Genomic DNA, 21,106 nt, shown 5'->3' on the forward strand with positions numbered 1-21,106 from the left:
GATAGAGGCGTATATGCACATAGCCATCAGGCCGGAGCACCAGTCCGGAGGCTCATGGTCCTAAGAGAACATTTTTGGTTTCAAGCCCTTCCCATCAGTTGGCAATGGCTCCACGTACCTTAACCAAGGGGATGGTGATGAAGCAGCCGCATTGCAAAAGGAGGGTGTGTTGATGTATCCGTATCTGGATAACTGGCTCATTTGTGCAAAATCAGATGACTATGTCGACAATTATTACTGATGTACTTGTAGACTCTAGAATGGGTGGTGAAACCTAACTATGAGCTATTTAATCCTCTTACAATCTCTGGAGTACATGGCAGAGAGTGTTTCTCACCAAGAGAGAGTGCTGAAATTGCAGATTCAGATTATGCTTCTGCTAGAGCTTTCGATGCCCAGGGTCTGGGACTATTTATAGGTCCTGGGTTCTATGGCATTGACATTGGAATTAATGCACTGGACATTCGCACATGTGCGGCCTCTGCAAGGGGCTCTTCTCTCCCACTGGAATTGTTATTGGAAGAGTTTCATGTTCCTTTTTTGTTAGAGAGGGAAGCCAGGGACAGTCTTTCTTGGTGTCTTACTCACACCAATCTCAAGCGTGGTGTGGAATTGGAGATTCCGAATTGGATAATAGTCACCACCAATGCAAGCCTCTCTGGATGCAGGGCAGAGTAGCAAGATCATTCAGCTCAGGGCCAGTGGTTGAAACAAAAGGCTTCATGACCTATCAATCTGTTTGAGAGGAGAGCAGTGTATTTCGCATTGCTTACCTGCCTCCTAAGGTTATGCAGCCATCCAGGACGGATCCTATCAGGCAATGCGATGACAGTGGACTACATCAACTGTCAGGACGGAATCGAGAACCAGACAGTGGCTTAAGAGGCTCAGGAGTTGATACTCTGGGCAGAGCAGCACTTGGAGTGGTTGGCTACTTCCCACATCACCAGAGTGAACAACATTCGGGCAGATTTTATCAGTCAGATAAAGTTAGAGTCCAGGGAATGGGAGCTGTCTGAGACAGCAATGTGTCTCATTCATGGAAGATGGGGGTATCCTGACCAAAGAGAACAACAAGGTGTTGCGATTTTACAGCCGTTTGTACAGAACACGGTACAAAGGAATCTGACCTCTGGTGCTGCCATGGACTTCAGGAATTCTTCTTTGTCTTCCCTCCCATGGCCTCTGGTGGACAAGGGATTATGGCGGCTAGAGAAACTTCCTGGCAATATGATTCTTGGTAGCTCCAGAGTGGTCACATCGACCATGCTTTATGGATCTGATCAACATGGCCATAGACGGGCCCCTGAGGTTCAGACATCGGTCAACTGTTTTCCACCAGAGCCCAATATTTTTGAGTCGGGCAGCTCACTTCTGTCTCGTGGCTTCGCTTCTGAGAGGAGATATCTAAGATGGAGGGGATATTCCAAAGCAGTTATTTTTACCTTATTGCAGGCTACAACTTTGATGTTTGTTCGAATTTGGAGGATCTTCGAGTCCTGGTCTGTTCTTGATGGCATGTAGCCTGTCTGTTCAGGCTGTGATATCGCATATTTTGGATTTTCTACAGAAAGTTAAAGGTTAGTCCCTTGACCAGAATCTGAGAGTCCAGTCAGCAACACTGGGTTGTCTCGGGTAAGGTGCAAGAGTATCCTCTGTCTGCACATCCGGATGTTATACGGTTCCTTCAGGAAGCTAAGAACTTGCATCCTTAGGTGAAAGATATAATTGTGATGGAGAAGGTACAGAGAAGGGCTACCAAAATAAGGGGAATGGAACAGCTCCCCTATGAGGAAAGACTAAAGAGGTTAGGACTTTTCAGCTTGGAGAAGAGACGGCTGAGGGGGGATATGATAGAGGTGTTTAAAATCATGAGAGGTCTAGAACGGGTAGATGTGAATCGGTTATTTACTCTTTCGATTAGTAGAAAGACTAGGGGGCACTCCATGAAGTTAGCATGGGGCACATTTAAAACTAATCGGAGAAAGTTCTTTTTTACTCAATGCACAATTAAACTCTGGAATTTGTTGCCAGAGGATGTGGTTAGTGCAGTTAGTATAGTGGTTAAAAAAGGATTGGATAAGTTCTTGGAGGAGAAGTCCATTACCTGCTATTAAGTTCACTTAGAGAATAGCCACTGCCATTAGCAATGGTAACATGGAATAGACTTAGTTTTTGGGTACTTGCCAGGTTCTTATGGCCTGGATTGGCCACTGTTGGAAGCAGGATGCTGGGCTTGATGGACCCTTGGTCTGACCCAGTATGGCATTTTCTTATGTTATGTTCTTATGGAACATTTGTCCGTCTTGTAATCTGAATCTAGATGCATTCTCAGATAACTTCCTGGGCTGAGTCACAGCAGGTGTCTCCACATGAAATTTGCTGGGCGGCCATTGCACACTTTTTCTAGGCATTATCACTTGGATGTGGGGGATCCGGCTTCCATGTGCTTTAGTGCGAGTGTTCTATGAGCGGAACTCTGCAGGTCCCACCCAAGTTAAAGTGAGCTTAGGTACTAATTTTCGTTCACGTAGTACCAGAGACTCACCCATTTACGGGGGGGGGAAAGAGTCCACCTGCTTTGAATATAGTGCGAGTTGTTGGTTTTTCAGTGCTGATCGCTTATATTTAATTTGAGAATCGAGTTTTCCATTGTCTTTTTGGACAACTTCACCTTCTTCCATCTCTTGGAGGGGAGCGAGTTTGCTTAGAAATTTAAGGTTGTTGCTGTCATCTTGGCTTGGGTACAGGTCAATACTGAGGGACTGCAGGTGGCTCACTGGGTTATGTACTTTGTCAGTGAAACTTGCTCTGTCTCCATCTGCTGGCAGGGAGGCAAAATCCAGGAGTCTGGACTGATCTGTGGTACTACAGGAACAAAAATTAGCAGGTAAGAACCAATTTTCCTCTTTTACATTCTCTCCTTTTCTTTGGTCATCCCAGGGCTCTTTACACAATTCCACAGATGAGAAGAACCGGCGCAATTCTAGTGAGGAGAAAGGTAAACAGGGTTCAGCTGCTGAAAAACGTAAATCTGAAGGCAAGGTGAAGAAGTTCAGCAACGATGGTAAGAAGAGGACCATTTCATCAGACAGAGGATCAAAGTCCCCTCTAAAAGGAGTACAAGATCAAAGTCCCCGCAAACGGGGACGCCCACCCAAGGATGACAAGGTTTGTGTTTTTTACAGAGTGGGATGGATGGATATTATTCCATGCCTTTGGGTTACCAAGAGCTATGTGTGTACTTAACTATGCAAAATTTAGTTTGTAAAAACCTATTAAATAAATGCTGGGACTGGCATGAATTTTCTCCGATTTGTCATATAGGGTTCCAATTCTGAGTCTGCTGCTTTCTCAGGCCAGCCATGGCTGAAAATGATGCAGAAATAGTGTTTACAACCCCTATCATGGTTGGGAGGCAGTCTTGGCTGTCACATTGGCAGTACAGAGTGATTAGATTGAAGATATTGGATCCTTGAGGGAACTCTAGCCCCTGACTGAAAACTGTTGCTACATTGGAGGGGAGGAGTCATCAAAGGGCCTATTTCATAACAATGGTGCCATGTAACTAGAAGTAGACTGGTGAGTACATACTAGCCTAATTTTAGATAGTGGAATAGTCAGCAGCTCCAGCTGAGATGACTGCAGCGAACGGGAGGGTTGTTAAGGAGTCATTAAGTCCACTAAATAAAAAGGGCAGCCTACAAACACATTTAAATGCATTACATAAAATTTTGAATCTAATTCTATGAATCACCAGAAACCAATGGTTTTTAAAACAGGAGTGTTTACATGATCAAATTTCTTGCAGTTAAAAAGCTTTGAACAAGTTGGAGTCCTAAGCAAGCAAAGTGCTTCCTTTTAGAAAAAATTACAATAGTCGTTATGACAAGTAATGTATGCATACATCTTAATTTGAAGATTTTCTCTCAAGAATATTTGAGTTGACGAAGGACGAACAAATAATAAAAGCCTCTGATAACAGATACCATTTTATTTTACTTAAAATATTTTTATGCCCCTAATAACCAAAGCTTTAAAAACATAAAAGTTTGCCATACTGGGTCAGACAGAGGGTCCATCAAGCCCAGCATCTTGTTTCCAACAGTGGCCAATCCAGGATACAAGTACTTGGCAAGTACCCAAAAACTAAGTAGATCCCATGCTATTGATACCAGTAAAGCAGAGGCTATACCCTAAGTCAACTTGATTAATAACAGTTAATATACTTCTCCAAGAATTTATCCAAACCTTTTTTTTTTTTTTAACCCAGCTACACTAACTGCACTAACCACATCCTCTGGCAACAAATTTGTTGAGTGAAAAAGAATTTTCTCCAATTACTACTTGCTAATTTCATGGAGTGCTCCCTAGTCCTTCTATTATCTGAAAGAGTAAACAACTGATTCACATTTACCCATTCTAGTCCTTTCATGATTTTGTAGACTGCCATCTCATATCCCCTCAGCTGTCTCATCTCTAAACTGAGCAACCCTAACCTCTTTAACCTTTCTTCATAGGGGAGCTGTTCCATCCCCTTTGTCATTTTGGTCACCCTTCTCTTCTAAGTCACTTTAGACGGCTTACAAGAAAACATTCATAATAAAAATTAGACAGTGCTAGAAACAGAAAGTAACAGAAGTAAATGGAAAAAGGAGACAGATTAAAATATATACTTGCAAATATTATGACTTTAGGTGTCAGGCTGGATTCTAAATTATTTGATATATGGATTCCTGAAATCTCTGAATAGTTTGTTTTAAAAAAAAATTCTTTGAGAAATCTATAAAGCTTCAGACTTGTGGGATTATTTTTAGCTTATGGTCACATAGAAACAGAAGTCAAACAATTATTCAAAGCAGATCTTCAGAAGATGTCCCATCAAAATACACTATCACTTGGGTATCATCTGTGAACATAACTAAAACCATGCAATGGAATTGAGATAGCCAAGAAAAATGTTGAGTGGATGCCAGTACAAACTACACAATAACATGGATATTTGACATATCCAGATTCTAGAATACTTTGTCCTATCTGATAAATATTAGTAAAACTAACAGGATAGTATCCATCTGACTTAATTCTTGAAGTCTATCTAAAATTAATGAATGCCACTGGCATATCCAAGGAAATTATCAGTGCATCTTTGCCAAATTTGGCTGCCAGATGGATCTCATTGACTATGGCACGAGAACAGTTTCTGTGCTGTAGTCCACACAATCCAGATTGCCTGGGATGGAAAGCTAAAACTTTATCCAAAAGATTGTAAAGTGGTTGCAATACTGCTCTCTCTAATAACTTAAAATAGAGGCAAGATTCGGAACAGATCTATAATTACTAACTATCTCCAGACCTCGCCCTTCTTTTTTCAACAGATGGGACATGGTGGGAGGGAATGAACAGGGGGTGGGTTGAGAGTTTTTGGATTTGGGGTGGGTGGGTTTGCGGAGAGAGCAGCAGCTGAGGGTCAGTGTGACTGGGTGAGCAAGAGCTGGGAGAATGGGAGTGGGAAGAGTGGTAACTGAAGCATGGCTAGGTTGGTGGGAATGGGGGATTTAATAGGGAGAGAAGCACTTGGGGTATTGAGAGAGAAGTGGGGACAGATTGGGTAAGGGGATTTGTCGGGACTGGATGATTGGAGTAGGTGTGTATGGAGAACAGCGGTTAAGAGGTCATTAGAGGTTTGGGGTGATCTGTGGTTGATGAACCTGATAATTGAGTCTAGAGGGTGCGATGCTGCAAAATTGGGAGTGTGTGAGGATGTCTGGAACGCAGATAGTGTGAGAGAGGGATTCAAAGGTGAGAAATGGTGTGAAGGACTGGGGAGGGAGGTGGAAAAGCTGGGTGGGGGAGGGGGTGTAAGAAGAAAGGAGCCAGAGGAGAGGGTGAGTTAGAGGGAACAAGCTTGAGCAGGTGAGGGGGGGAATGAGAAGCAGAAAAAAGTATGAGGGCTGCGGAAGGGAGTGAATACTGATGGCTGGAAATGGGGACTAGAGAGTGGGTAAAAGATAGAGGGAGAAACAGGAAGCTGGTGAAGGAGTGAGAAGAGAGGTGGAACAGGAGTAATTGGGAGGGGGTTAGACAAAGATGGGCTGGGAAAAGGAGGTGAAAGTGGGAGACAATTGGCTGGTAGATGGAGGTAGTGAGATTGCGGACTGGGAGGAAAATGGGAGTAAAATAGGTAGAGATGACTCTAGAGTAGGGTGAGGAATGGTGAGGAAAGGTGCAAGACAAAAGATGTGTAGAAATGACAGATGAGAATAGGAGACCTTGACGAGGAATAGTTGGGATAAGACAAAGGAGTGAGCTGGAGATCAGTGCAGGGTCAATGAAGGATAGAGTCTGAGAAATGAATAGCAGGGGCAAGGAGGGGTGAAATTTAGCTAGGAATGAATAGAAAGACAGAGAAATGAGATTGAACTTTTAATGTCAAAGATAGATGTAGGAGAAGAAGAGGCGAGGCTCTGGAAATAGTTTGGTGCAAATGGAGAAAAGAGACACTAAAGGCAGAAAAAAATAAAATGCCCAGACAGCAAAAGTAGAAAACATTTTATTTTAAGTTTAGTGACTAGAATGTCAGCTTTGGAAAAGTGCATCTCTGATGCACTTTTCCAAAGCTGACTTTTCATAATAGAGGAGGAAATGCATTTGTTTCTTTTTTCAGTGTTGTACTGTATACAGGTCAGGCTTTTTGGGGTTCCAGTTCAGTTTTTGTCTGCTTATTTCTGTCCCTTATTAGTGATCCCTTATTCCTAGTGTGTCTGTGTAGGATTCTGTAGCAGTCTAGCTTGTTCTGTTTTCCCACTTGAAGGTGTATTGGTGTCTAGAGCCCGGTGGTAATATTTGTAGTGCTGCCTTTTTCATAGGTTGGGTGGTTGTTTGAGTCCTGAGTGTCTGTGCTGCTTTGTAGGGCAGGTTTGTTGCACACAGGTTTGGAATATGTTTTTCGCAGGGTTTTGAGTTTCCAAAGTACCTGGTAGTGGAAAGATTTGTGTTTTCTGTTGCTGAGGTGTCAGCAGAATTTGTATATCATATGCATTGTACTTCAGCTGTGAAGATATAATTGTGCATGTCTGCTGTGGTATATTTTTTTTTTAGATCAAAAAAGTTTTTAAAAAATTCATAGTTGAGTGGTATATCTAAATTCCATATTAATATAAATGTATTTTCCTATATAAAGTTGTAGATGGGACAGAGGTATCCTTTTTCTTTTTAAATTAGGATGGAGTTAAAAGAACAGTTGTCTCTGCTCTTGAATTAAGTCTAGTCTGCCCTGCCCCTGCGTGTGTGCGGAGGATACCTGCATGGAGTGGCCCGTGGCTCCATCTCCTCCCACACTTGCACGCCACCATCGTACAGGCCTCTAGTTTCTCAGTTTTCCCGTGTTAAATAAATATATAAGTACAGGGTAACGGGGTGCTATGCAATAAAGAGACAATTTTATAGTTGCTTTTTGGCTGATTTTTTTCAGCTCTCTCTGAAATTCTTTGGAGAACTCCTCAGTCTTGGCAGTTCTAAGGGCCGGTTTATAAGTGTGTAAAATAGATTTCCAATTCAAAAAACTCTGATCTGGATCTCTGCCAGATATTCTTAAGATTGCAACATTTTTTTTGTTTAAGATTTAAGCCAGAATGATACTAAGGGCAACAAACTATGAAAAGACCTAAATTCTATTTATAACGGTTCTCCCTTATCTAGTGCAGAGGAAATAAGAGTTCCATTTGTTAACTTGTTTCTCAGTGGGAAGGTCAGTAAAATGTTCATCAGAATTTTAGCGGTGAAGCCAAGATCTGTTAAAGTCAGTGATGACTTTATCATGCTTTATGCATTCTAAATTTTTCCAAACTGAAAATAACGCATTATTTGTTCATAAAAATGAAGAAACTATTGAGAGACGTCACCTAATGTGAAAATTACAATCCAGGGAGTAACTAGCTGAATTTGGGAGGCATCTGAACATGCTGCTGAAAAGCAAGGTACTCCATGGCTTCCATGGATCATCAGCATGAACACGAATCATCTAACACCAGTTAAATTAGGAATGATTTACTGATGTTTCTGAAATATCTGTTTCATGGAGTGAAAATGAATCGGGGTCAGGGGGGCCTATAAACAGGAAGAAAAGAGAAGCAACCCGAAACTGTAGACTTCGCTAAAAGGGCATCAGGCAATAATTAGACTATTTTTTTTAATTTTAAAAGTTCGATTGATTGTATGATTTTGATGGTCGACTTAGCAGTAGAGAGAGGTCTCTGCCCATTCCCTCAAAAAGCCCCAATTCACCCAATGTACATTTATTTATTTTATTCATATTCCATTTTTCAGGCACTTCAGAGCAGCTTACGTGTGGGCACTGTAGGTCGATGTTCAATTTGTCATCTTTAATTTTTGCTGGATGTTCTGTTTTCTGCTCACTAAAACTTCTGGTCAACACTATGTAGCATGGCCTTGCTCTGCCAGAGGCCCAGGTTATAACAACAACTTTGTGTACTCTGAGGTAGGAGCCCTAAAGTTAAGGAAGCAGAGGCAGGATATCAGGAAATACTAAGAAGGTTTTGCTGGAAATTCAAGACTGGCTTGCTTTTCTGTATAGTTATGTCACATCTGTCCTCTCTTACTCAGAAATACAGCTGGTTGCTTTAGTAGTAGAGCATGTAATGTTTTTCCTTCTCTTCTCAGGATTCCTTAATCCCGGAATCTAGCACAGTGAAGAAGCTGACGACTGGAACCATGTCTTGCTTCAAGTGGCAACCACCTGTAACTGAGGTAGATAATCCTTCCAGGAAACGTATTCCCATGCAAGGCTAAACAATGCCAAGAAGACACTGGATGGGACCTGAGTGGAGTTCTGCCATGTTGATGGTCCAGCAATTGTTAGGGCAGGATGCAGTGACAAAGACAACTTTGTCACTGTTTGTTTTTTTTTATGGTTGCAATGTAAACCGGAGTGATAATTAACTCTGTTATTTGAACTTCGGTATAGAAAAGTTATAAATAAATAAATAAATAATCAGAAAATCCTCTGTCCTGGCCAGGTGGAGCTTGGATGCCACTAAAGTATCTCGACAAGGCGGGATGTACTGTTCTTAAAAAGCCATCAGTTTGAGGAGCAGTGTTAAAGGTGACTGTGAAGGGAGGTGTTTCTTTTGTGCTGTCAATCACAGGTCACTGCAATGCTGGGGGGGGGGGGGAAAATACAGAAATGCAGCTAGACTAGGGAGGGGAAATTGTCTATCTGGTATTGTTTGTTTGTGAAGGATTTTCATTTTGACTCTTCTGATTTCAGCCTGTAAAAGATGACCCTCATTTCCATCACTTCTTGCTTAGCCAGACTGATAAGGTGAGTGAATCCTCAACATACAAGGCTGGGTGGGGAAAGGTTCTGAGAAGAGCAGTACTAGGTACACATGCAGGTGTTTGAGTCAGAATGTGCAGTCATGTTTTTACATAAAAAATGAAAACCCACAAGGCAAATCCTTCTCACCACTGGTAAGCAGTGGTATTGCAATTGTGTATTGTCATGGCTGGTTTTGCTGGCTTGTCTTTGAACTGTAGGGAAAAGAGGCACCCCAGCCACAAAAGAGCAAGAGCAGCAGTGGCAAGAGAAGGTAAACTGAAAAAGTGAAGATCATAGAAATAAGAATAAAAATTACAAGAAATAGTTTAGTAGTCGGATACATATTTGTATTTCCCTGTATGTACCCAAATCAGTCCAGATTCCTGGGTTTTGCCTCCCTGCCAGCAGATGGAGACGGAGAAAGTTTTACTGACACTGTTCATAACCTGGTGCGCCACCTGCAGCACCTCAGTGCTTGTCATTAAAAGACACCATTTCTAGATCCTCCCACAGGGTTGTGAGGTTCTGGTAGGGCCATCCCCCCCACCCCCCCCCTGGTTTGAGATGGATGAGCAGGGGGTTGGTGACCCTTCTGATAGCTTGGTCTAGAAGTCCATAGAGTGAACATTTGGTGGTACATATTCCTAATCTCTCCCCCCCCCCCCCCCCCCCCTACGAGACAGCAGTAAAACTTGCTGGCAGTTCTGCACTACAAGCCCAGTGGAGCAGGGTAGTATCCCTTTTATACAGTTTATCCTGGGCTGGGTCACTAAGGTTTGGGGAAAGGAGACGCATATAGCCAGTGGTCTGGCTCTTTTCTGATCTGCCATGCAGCCTGCACTCCTGGAACTGAAACCTCTGCACCAAAGGAAAATAATGGTTTCTATGCATCTTCATTTGTTCTCAGAGTTGAGGAAAAAAAAAAAGCATGAGGGGAGGGAGTTCTACCTTGCAGAGAAGATCAGGTGTTGGCCCTGTGGCACTGAAAAACTGTTCCCCTGCTTGCCATTGAGGATGCAAACACAGCATGGCGTTTGGGGGGGGGGTCTGCATAGAGCATGGCCGCACCAGTAGAACAAGCCTCATGGGTGACAGGGTCTATCCACATCAGCGTGGAAACAGCAGCTATTTTCGATTCCCTAGCAGCATTGGCAGGAGAGGCAGGGGAATCCCCTCCTCAACTGTTGCCGGCAGTTCCCTGTCTTGAGGAGGTGCAGAGAGGCACTTGCACAGAGGAGTCTCTAGTTCTGGTAGAGGTCTTCTGCCGGTTTTAATTTGCTTGTATGCAAAGCTTGTTTAGGGGGAACAAGCAGTGGGGGATGCTGGCTCTCTTTCCCAGTCTCCTTGGATTCTCAGCTGGTCAAGCTGTTAAGAAGCTCATCAGGCCTTCAATGATTTCTGGGCCTTAAATGCACTGATGGTGCAGGCAGACTTTGCTTAGCTGCGTGGTAGGCCATGGCAATGGTTCTTTTCCCGCATGCATAGGTGTGTGCATGCATTCTCGCTGCATGGCAGTTGCATGCGCAGGGACCTGTGCGCATAAGGCTGCAGGCTAGACTGGAGCACCTATTTGCACATACAACTACAGCCTGTACGAGCACATATTTGCACATGTACTTGTGCGTGTACATGTGACCTAGTCTTGAGCGCTTATTTGTGTGCATCCTGTAGGAGTGTGCGTGTATGCCCAGGTGCCATTGGTGTGTGTGTGTAGGAGGCCTTCCAAAGCCGAAGTTCAGGAGAGCTAGGTGCCAGGAATCAACAGGCCCAATCGACTTGCTATCTGTGAGGCTTGCCATCTGATAGCAATTTCAATCTTCACTCTCTCTCTTCATTTGTGTCGGTGCTATTTAGATGCTCAAAGCGATTTGACTACTACAGCTTTTGTCCATGTTGGGACATCCCCTCGGCCTATGCTGTTTCTGGAGGAGTGGGAGGCAAGGCAGCGATCAGTTCTACTCCTCTCTTAATCCCAAGGGCAGAAGCTTCCCCGAGAGACTGGAGAGAACAAGGTTGGGCCTATGGGCTTCAGTTGTAGATCCATCCTCCTCCTCCTGGGTGGAATGTTTCGAAGGCCAGCAGACCTTTCTGCAGGAGCACCCAGCGAAGCAACCTACTATGTAGGGATCGCGTGCTCTGCCTTCCATTTATCAGTCACAGCAGGCAAATGCCGCGGGATGCTGTCCCTGGTAACATTCAAGGGAATGTGGATCATGAGACATCGAAGGATTCCGATGGGGAATTGGCTTCTCACCTCTAGAAGAGGGAGAAATTGCATATGATTGAATCGCTTCAGATTCTGCTCAGATTTTTTCTTTTTTCACAGAGATGTTTTGCTGAGTTTGTTGGCTTAGACTCTAAACACACTTGGCGTAGCCCAAGTCTATTGGCTCCGACCCTGAAAGCTCTTAGTGTGGCTGGAGGTCAATTTTAAGTTAAGCGTCCTGTTTCTTTCCCCCCATATCCAAAATCGAGATATTGTATTTTAAGAAGGTAAATGCGGCTCTCGAGGTTCCCTGTTTCCGCATGGAAACTCTGAGGTCCGTCATAGCGGTGGTATGCAAGGGAGAGTTCTTGGCATCTTTTGTCTTGACAAAGGCATATCTGCTTATAGCCATCAGGCCAGAGCACCAGAAATTCCTGAGGTTCATGGTCCTATGGGAACATTTTCAGTTTCCAGCCCTTCCCTTTGGCTGGTGATGGATCCATGTGATAGTGATTGTGATCGGGGAAGGCCGCATTACAAAAGGAGGATGTATTGGTGCATCCGTGTCTGGATAACTGGCTCATTTTGTGCAAAATCAGAGGACCTCTGTCGACAATCAGTACAAAGAGTACCAATGTGCTTGAAGTCTCTAGGATGGATGGTGAACCTAGCACTGAACAGAAGGATGCCACAAGAGCGTCTTTTTCAAACTTTAATGAAGGAGACGTAAAATAAATTGTGAGTGCCCGACTCTGGCCGAGTTTCGCCACCTATGGTGGCTGCCTCAGGGGCTGAATGTTTCTAGATATTTCTGCATATTTCACTGTAAGGAGACGCGCGTTGCCGGTGTATAGATTACATAAATGAACGTATACTGTTGACATTATCCGGACCATCACGTGATTACGTTTCTAGAAACATTCAGCCCCTGAGGCAGCCACCATAGGTGGCGAAACTCGGCCAGAGTCGGGCACTCACAATTTATTTTACGTCTCCTTCATTAAAGTTTGAAAAAGACGCTCTTGTGGCATCCTTCTGTTTGTCGCTTTCCTACGGTTTCACTGGATCGCCTACCCTGCTGTTTTTTGGAACCTAGCACTGAGCCATTTTTAGTCCTCTTTCAAACTCTGGAGTATCTGGGAGCTCAGTTTGACACGCTGGCAGAGAGAGTGTTTCTCATGAGGAGAGAGTGCTGAAATTGCGAGTCCGATTAGGCTTCTGCTAGAGTTTTTGGTGCCTAGGTCCTGGGTTCTATGGCATTGACATTGGAATTAATGCATTAGGCGTTACCGCATATACGGCCTCTGCAGGGGGCTCTTCTCTCCCGTGGAGTCCGTTATCGGAAAAGTCCTCTTCCGTTAGAGGGGGAAGCTAGGGATAGTCGTTCATGGTGGCTTACTTGCACCAATCTCCAGCGTGGTATAGAATTGGAAGTTCTGAATTGGGTAAATAGTCACCACAGATAGAAGCCCCTCCAGATGGAGGGCGGTGTGGCAAGATTAGTCTATACAGGTCCAGTGAGCGAAACAGGAAGCCTCATTGTCTATCTGTTAGAGACAAGAGCAATGCATTTCGCATTGCTTGCCTGCTTCCAAGGTTACGCGGCCATCCAGTATGGATCCTATCAGACATTGCGACAGTGGTGGCCTATAGCAACCATCAATTCAGAACCGAGAATCAGGCAGTAGCTTGAGAGGCTCAGAGGTTGATTCTCCGGGCAGAGCAGCAGTTGGAATGGCTGGAGCAACTCACATTGTCGTAGTGAACAATGTTCAGGCAGATTTTCTCAGTTGGAGAAAGTTAGACCCTGGGTAGTTGGAGCTGTTTGAGGCAGTGATGCATCTCATTCACGGAAGATGGGAGTATCCCAACCAAAGAGAACAGCAAGATGTTGTGGTTTTATAGCCGCTGAACAGAACACGGTATGGAAGGAATTGGAGCTCTGATGCTACTGTGGACTCGAGGGATTCTCCTTTGTCTTCCCTCCATGGCCTCTGGTGGGCAAGGGATTATAGTAGATAAAGAAACATCCAGGCAACGTGATCCTGGTAGCTCCAGAGTGGCCACATCGACCATGTTTCCCAGATCTGATCAACAAGGCCATAAATGGGCTTCTGAGGTTCGGATATCGGTAACTTTTCCACCAGGGCCCAATATTTTTGGGTCAGGTGGCTCTCTTCTGTCTCACTGCTTTGCTTCTGAGAGGAGATGACTGAGATGGAGGGCATATTCCAAAGCGGTTATTACCATCTTATTGCAGGCTAGGTGACCTTCTACATCCTTAACGTATGCGCGAATCTGGAAGATCTTAGTCTTGGTTTGCTGTTGATGGAGTACAGCCTCAACCTGTTCAGGCTATGGTGTTGCATATTTTGGCTTTTCTACAGAAATGTTCTAGTCAAGGGTCTGACCTTGAACTCTGGAGAGTTCTTTAGTGTTTTTCTTGGTGGCTTTTTGTTCAACCAGGAGAGTTTTGGAGCTCCAGGCACTTGCATGTTGAGATCCCTTCCTACAGCTGTCTGATTCGGGGGTATCTTTACCTCAGGCAAGAAAAGAAGGCACCATGTATAGTCTCTGTGTTCCATCTTAGTGGAGCTTCCAACTTTTCTAGATTTGGATTCCTCTACGCCTCACACGGTGGAACTTAGGCTCTTAAATGGGAGGTATGCATTATTGAAGTATCTAAAGATCACTTATGATTTCCGTAGATTGGATCATCTCTTTGTAAATTGGATCACCTCTTTGTAATGTGGAGTGATCCAAAAAAAAAGGGAAGTAAGGCTACAATTTTGCGGTGGCTGAAGGAAGTGATTGTCAACTTACGTTTCTAAAGAGCGCCCGCTGCTGGGGGTTTTAGGGGTGCACTCTGCGCATTCTCAGGTGACGTCCTGAGCTGAGTCATAACAGATGTCTCCGCATGAAATTTGCTGGGTGGCTACTAGGAAGTTGGTGCACAAATCAGTGTGTCATATGAATGTTCCAGGTCTCACTCCATCTTATACTGCTGCAATTCTCAGCTCTGGAGTCCCATTTTGTATGGCTATTTATGTTGCTTGTCCATGGAGAAAGAAGTTGCTTACCTGTAATAGGTGTTCTCTGTGGGCAGCAGAATAAACAGCTACACAATATCTCCCTCCTCCCTGAGCAGTATTGATATTTTGGAAATGGGAATGAGAATTGGTAATTTTGTATAAATGGGGTTTGTGTGTATCATGGAACATAATGATTAGCTAAAGGTCGCTGTAAGAGATTGGTGAATCCTTTTTGCTTAAATGCAGTATGTCATATGAATGTTCCAGGTCTCACTCCCTCTTATCCTGTTATGTCATTTTTGCACAGTGATTTATGAACTTTTGCAGGCCCCACCTGGAGAATTGTTCATTTTTATTTTTTATTTATTTATTTAAAAACTTTAATATACCGTTATTCTGATTTTCAATCATGACTGTTTACAAAAATAAAATAAAGAATAGTCAAAAAATACAATAAAATTAAAATACTAAGTTATGACAGCAACATAATCAAATTAGATCATAAAAATAAAATTAAATATAAGTTTAAGATATAAAAAACATAAACAATAAAATGCATTCAGCTCAAAATAAAATACAAATCCTGACAACAAATGTATCATTGATCAGCTATTAGGCAAACTCTCAAATAGCCATGTCTTAGCTCTTTCTAAAAGCCATAAGGTCTGTCTGCATTCTTAATTCTAAAGGAATTGAATTCCACAATTTTGATTCTGCTATCGAAATGGCTCTTTCTCTAACTTCGCTGAGGTGAGCTGTGCATATAGAGGGGTACCACAAGGAAACCTTTATCAGCAGATCTCAGGTCTGGAGACCGTATCTCAAAAGGGACAGAGGGGATGGAGGGGGTCCAGAGAAGGGTGACAAAAAATGGTGGGGGGGGGGGGGTTCTCCATCAAATGACTTATGAGGAGAAGTTGATGGACTTAAATATGTATACCCTGGAGGAGAGGAGGAGCAGGAGAGAGATGATACAGACCTTCAGGTACCTGAAAGATTTTAATGATGCACATTCGACAAATCTTCTCTGTTGGAAAGAAATCAGTAGAACTAGGGGTCACGGAATGAAACTCCAGGGAGGACGACTCAGAACCAATGCCAGGAAATATTTCTTCATGGAGAGGGTGGTGGATGCCCGGAATGCCCTTCCGGAGGAGATGGTGAAAATAAAAACAGTGCAAGATTTCAAAGGGGCATGGAATAAACACTGTGGATCCCTGAAGGCTAGAAGGTGGAAATGAGGAAATGAGCGCATGGGGATAACGTGCTGGTGTGGCGGTTACTACCCTTAACTAATAAGCTTTCATACTGTTGATGCAACTCTTTATTGCTCTCTGCTTTAACAGCAGAGGGAAAAGGGGGATTATTTTCGGACAGCAATCAATAAGGATATACATTTTACGATCTAGGAAAACAAATAAGCATGGGGTAACTTGCAGATGCAACTTTTAATACCCTTAACCAATAAACCTTATACTTGTGATGTAACTTCAACATTGCTCTCTGCTTCAACGGCAAGAGATAACAGGGAGTTGGACTCAGCCGGCAACCAACAAGGGCCCTGACTTTAATGGTTTGGGAAACTAAGTATGGGGGTAACTTGTACAGCACGGCAGTTGTCACCCCTGATGATACCTTTATGGGGAGACCTGTATGGCGCAGCTGGTACTAGCATAAGCTTGCTGGGCAGACTGGATGGACCACTTGGTCCTTTTCTGCTGTCATTTCTGTGTTTCTATGTTAAGTGATTTTGCATCACTAATTGTGTATATTCTGTTCATGTAACCAGTGATGCAATTTACAGCTTCATCATATTATACATACCATGTATATATTAAATGCCAAGCACCATGGAAGTCTATCTCTCTCGACAAGTGCAGCAGTCCAATTGCATCTCTAGGTACAGCAATGCACATGCTGAAAGGAGGCAGCCTGAGCTCAGTGCCAGAGAGGACACGAGTCAGGAAACGCCGAACTGCTACAAAACAAAGGAATTTGGCCTAGGGGCTTGCCCAAGAGGCTACTTACTTGTATTCTACTTGGACACCATCTTCTCCCACTATATAAATTATTTTTGGTTAAAAAGAAAATACAAAGAATGCAATATAAAAATTATACTCAAGTTGAAAAACTGGCACTGTGGTTAAAATTTAAACAAAAGCAATGTATTTTGTTGAGTGAATGGGAAAAGGAGTGCCTAGCATGTAGAAAAACTTGTCCTATTGGGCTTTGTTTGCAAGGAGGCGTGTGGCAGTTAGGGGCCTTTCTATTGTATAGCAGTGTTTCCCAACTGGAGGCCCAGCTAGCCAGTTTGGTTTTCTAGATAGCCGCAGTTAACTTTTATTTTCTTCTGGTACTTGATGCTACTTAGTACTCTCTCTACATTAGCCCCTGGGAAATAAAAGGAAGGGGAGGTGCTGGGTTGGAGAACAGGATAGTTCTTCTCTGCTCTGTTCTGTCTGCTCCTGATCTCTGTAAGCTGCTGCCTTGAAGGAAAGGGCAGGGCACTGGCCAGTAGAGTTGGGACTCCAGCCCTGTATGCTGTGACCAGGCGCAGTACAGAAGTGCATCAGAACCTGGTAACTGTTGGTACTCTACCCTGTAATTTTAAGTACTGGTAGCACTATTATGTATGTATTCTTCCTTTAACCACTTTGTGTGTTTGGCAACACTTGGCTTGATAAGTTTCTTGAATCAAAACCTAAGGAAAGCATCCATAGGGGGGAGAGAGAGGACAAAGATAAGCAGCAGTGCTGCCTCTTTCAACCTCCTGGTGCTTTTCCTGTGGCAGAGAAGGCACCAGCAGGTAGAAGTGCAGCTCTCGTGCCTTCTGGCTGGAAAGGTGTAAAATAAACGACGATGATGAAAGGACCGTGCTGTAACTGAGCCCTGCAGCCATGGGGCTACCATGGGCATGGGGCTGGTGGAAATATTTGAGGCCTGAAAGAAGGGGATTGCCTCTTTGCTGTACAGGGCAAATGAAGCTATACATTTCTGCCCTCATTTAACATTTCCTTCTCCTCTTTCCTTCTTAGCCATTGGTAACCTACCAGGCAATCAGTAAGCGGCTAAAGATTTCTGAAGAGGTAAATATTTCTTTTCTTTTTTTTTTTTATTGTTCAACAGCTCTCGAGGAAATAAATTTTGTGGTTCAAATCTTACGCTTTTATGTTTGCAGGAAAATGGATTGACATCCATCCAAGCAGCAGATAGTACAGCAATCAATGGCAACATCACCCCCACAGACAAAAAGTATGTTCATCTTCTCTGCCTTACTACTTATCTTCTGAGTTTTCTCTTGTCAGCAGAGTTGTGCATTTTATATTCTTGGTTACTTTTAAGAATAAGTGAGTTAGATTTATGTGCATAAATAGGTGCTGATGGGCACAAGCAATGCATTGTCTTATAGATTAGGTGTATATTAGACATCTGTACCCAGTGGTCTCAAGTCTTTATTTCATTTGATTTTGTGCCTCTCATGCTCAACTTCTCTCATAGTAAAAGTAGGCATTTGTCATGTCCTTGCAACAGAGAATCCCTAAGGGAATACAGATTGCATGTGGCAATGTCCTTGGTGCAGTTCAATTCTAGTTTGGATTTTAGTTTAGTTTTTAGTAGAATGCTTCCATTTATAACAGCATGAGATTAATTACAGCCACATAAACACAATATAGGCTACAGACTGGAAGACCGCTAACACTGTGTGCTCAAGCTGCACCTTGAAAAAAAAATAGACAAAGACCGCAGTGGCATCTGGCTATTGAGACAGGCAGCCTCTGACCAAAATCCACACTAATGCACTTGCACTCTTTCAGTTTTCAAATGATTTGTGGCACTTGCTGAAAATAGTAAATCCTTCACATACCTGGAGTAGGTAGAGCATGTCTGGTGAAAGTTCACTTCCCGTGCATTGCTCTGCCTCCACCCAGTACTGAAAGCTAAAAGAGCAATTTAGCTCCTCTGTGCATTCAATCCTTGTGCCGTCTGCTGAGATTGCCAGCAGGAATACCAAATGTAGCACAGTTCTAATGATCTGATCTCCTGTCCACTGGGAGCTGAATTGACTCCTGCTCATCTTACACAGGCTTCCCCTTAATTTTTTTACATTTTTTTTAAATATTTCATAATTTTCTTTAAAAAATTTCATCATTAGGGAATCTAATAGTGTCAACAAAAGCAGTCCCCAACAAACGATATACAAATGCTGGATCCAAGTAGGTAAATGTTACTGCAACCAAGGAGCCAAATATTAGAGCACACAACCCAGTGCACAAACTATCATAAAATTAAAATATTAAATTGAACTGCCAGACTCACTTCCAGTTTTAAGGTGTCATCCTTTCCTCTTGAGAAAAGCAGATTACTGGTCAGAGTCAGTGAAGACACATGTTGCCCAAATACCCTTCTAAAAGTGTTTTATTAGTTATTTCAAAGTAAATTGTCCACAAATTGTAATATAGCATCTCTCAAATTCAAAAAACATCCAGGAAGATGTTTATTGGTGTTAAGAAACATTTTCAGAAATATACGGCTGTTATAATAAAAACCATTGTTTCAAAAAAATAGAGACTTCATTTCCCCTTCCCCTTCATCCATCTGCCAAAATAGTCAAAACATTTGACTTTCCAAGATACTCATGAAAACCACTAATTAGGAGTCATGCCTATTATGGCAGGCTTCAAAAGGATTCCAAATGCTGTTAAAAGCATTCAGCTTCTCCAGTTTCATTGCTGTTACTTTTTCCATTAAGCAAACAGTCCATAGTCTCTGAATAAGCATATCAAACGTTGGAGCGGACTTCTGCTTCCAGTCAGAGGCCAGTTTACAGCAAGCAAAATATTGAACATTCATGGGTCTTCAAGACTGAAATCCCTGACCTTCATGAAACAAAATTCTTGCAGTGTGCAAAATTGTAGGCAATAGGTATTGGAGGAATAACTTCACCTCCTGGGTACCCAATAACTAGCCAAGGCAAACTCAAGGAACTAACTACTAAAATCAACTTAATAAAGAAAAAGTAGAGCATTAACTCCTTTTATAGTACTTCAGCAAAGAGAAGAGAAAACAAAAAGATACTAACACCAAGGGTCATCCTGAGGTTAGTCCAATCATTCAGTCTGATCTACTGAATCTGTAGACTTTCTCTTCAGCTGTTTACCGCCCATCAGAACTCACTGCCATTTGGAGAAGTCCTTTTTTCTAGCTGTGACTGTAGCAGATCCCATGTTCTCTTCTGGGACTTGCAACCTAACTTTTTTTCAAAAGCAGCCCATGCCTCATCCGCTGTTTAAATGCATACTGTATGGCCACTCACAATGAACTGGAAACCAAATGGCAATGGTCACTTATTTTATGTTCTCTGCACAGGACTCCTGTGACTTCCTTAAGGTCCCATCTCTTCTTTAAAGTGGTCAGGAAGATATCGTTAAAACTCTCAATCGTTTTTTTTGCCCCTCTCAGTTTAGATAATATCTTTTTCTTTAACAGAAATTATGTATGTACATAAGATGTCTCTGAGCAAATTCCCTTGTTGGGGTCCAAGTGCCCTGTGGGCTTGTTCTGTTTTTAAGCAAGTTACCTTGGTCTCCATTGATTGACAGAATTCCGTGGCACAACTTCACCACCACCTCCTTACAGTCGTCGTACTCTGGAATTCCTGTTATCCTTAGGCTTTGCCTCTTTGTTCCAAATCGTCTTAATTTCTCCAGCATCTCCTCCTTATTGGTCTCTTTTTGCACTCAAGCTTGAAGATTACACTCAGTCTCAGCTTGTATTTACCATCTTTTTCTCCGCCTCTTCTGTGCAATTGCCAATTTCCAATATATCCAGTTTAAAATCAGACACTGTGTCCATATTTTCACCCCTATACAGCAGCAATGTGTGATTTCCAGCGTGAAGACAAAACCTTCAGGTGCATCCAAGCACAGGGCTTAAACGTGGAATTCCATACAGTACAAGCAATCACTCTTTCATTAATGAAGTTCACTTGGTGGTAGAGAAGGGATTATTCACGAGACCAAGGGTGTGAGTGATTACATTTTTAGCAAAGACTGGTTTTGTGCTCTAATGAAGCCTCAGTTTAACCAACATTACAAGTATTTCCAGGGATTTTGGGGTGGAGGGGAGTGGGGGCATGTTTGCGTATAGAATTGTTTGGGTAACCTCTAGATCAAGAAACATTCTATAATAGCTAAGCCATTTTGCAGTTGCTGCACCTTGCTAGTTCAGCACCTTGAGCAATGCATTCTCTGCTTGCATCTTTAAATATTAATTTTTAAAGAGATCTGTCCTGCACAACTTTTTGTTTCTTTATAAGTAATTTTATTTTCTGTGCTAAATGAGTACAGATCACACTGTTAATGAGAAGATTCGATTGGCTGACTGCTTTTGTTACGGTTTATATTGTTACTTTGCTTATCTTGTTTTCAGTGCAGGAATGGGGGCTTCCCTTGGAAATTTGAGGAGCAAGGGGGAGGGAGATATTCCCCCCCTGGAAGTCCATGTCACTCCCACAAGCCAAATAAAAAT

At 42.9% G+C, this 21,106-nt stretch overlaps 1 protein-coding gene across 4 annotated transcripts in view; it reads left to right on the forward strand.

Moving 5' to 3' along the window:
• Window positions 1–21,106, forward strand: part of GLYR1 (glyoxylate reductase 1 homolog) — an 85,950-nt gene that overhangs the window by 44,662 nt on the left and 20,182 nt on the right. For all 4 annotated transcript variants that reach the window (XM_029576664.1, XM_029576662.1, XM_029576660.1 and 1 more), the window contains 5 exons: window positions 2,944–3,171; window positions 8,683–8,769; window positions 9,290–9,343; window positions 17,614–17,664; window positions 17,757–17,830. In XM_029576664.1, coding sequence (XP_029432524.1) covers window positions 2,944–3,171; window positions 8,683–8,769; window positions 9,290–9,343; window positions 17,614–17,664; window positions 17,757–17,830 — 494 coding nt within the window. The remainder of the gene's footprint in view (window positions 1–2,943; window positions 3,172–8,682; window positions 8,770–9,289; window positions 9,344–17,613; window positions 17,665–17,756; window positions 17,831–21,106) is intronic.

Source organism: Rhinatrema bivittatum, chromosome 14 (genome assembly GCF_901001135.1).
Source record: "Rhinatrema bivittatum chromosome 14, aRhiBiv1.1, whole genome shotgun sequence".
Lineage (NCBI taxonomy): Eukaryota > Metazoa > Chordata > Amphibia > Gymnophiona > Rhinatrematidae > Rhinatrema > Rhinatrema bivittatum.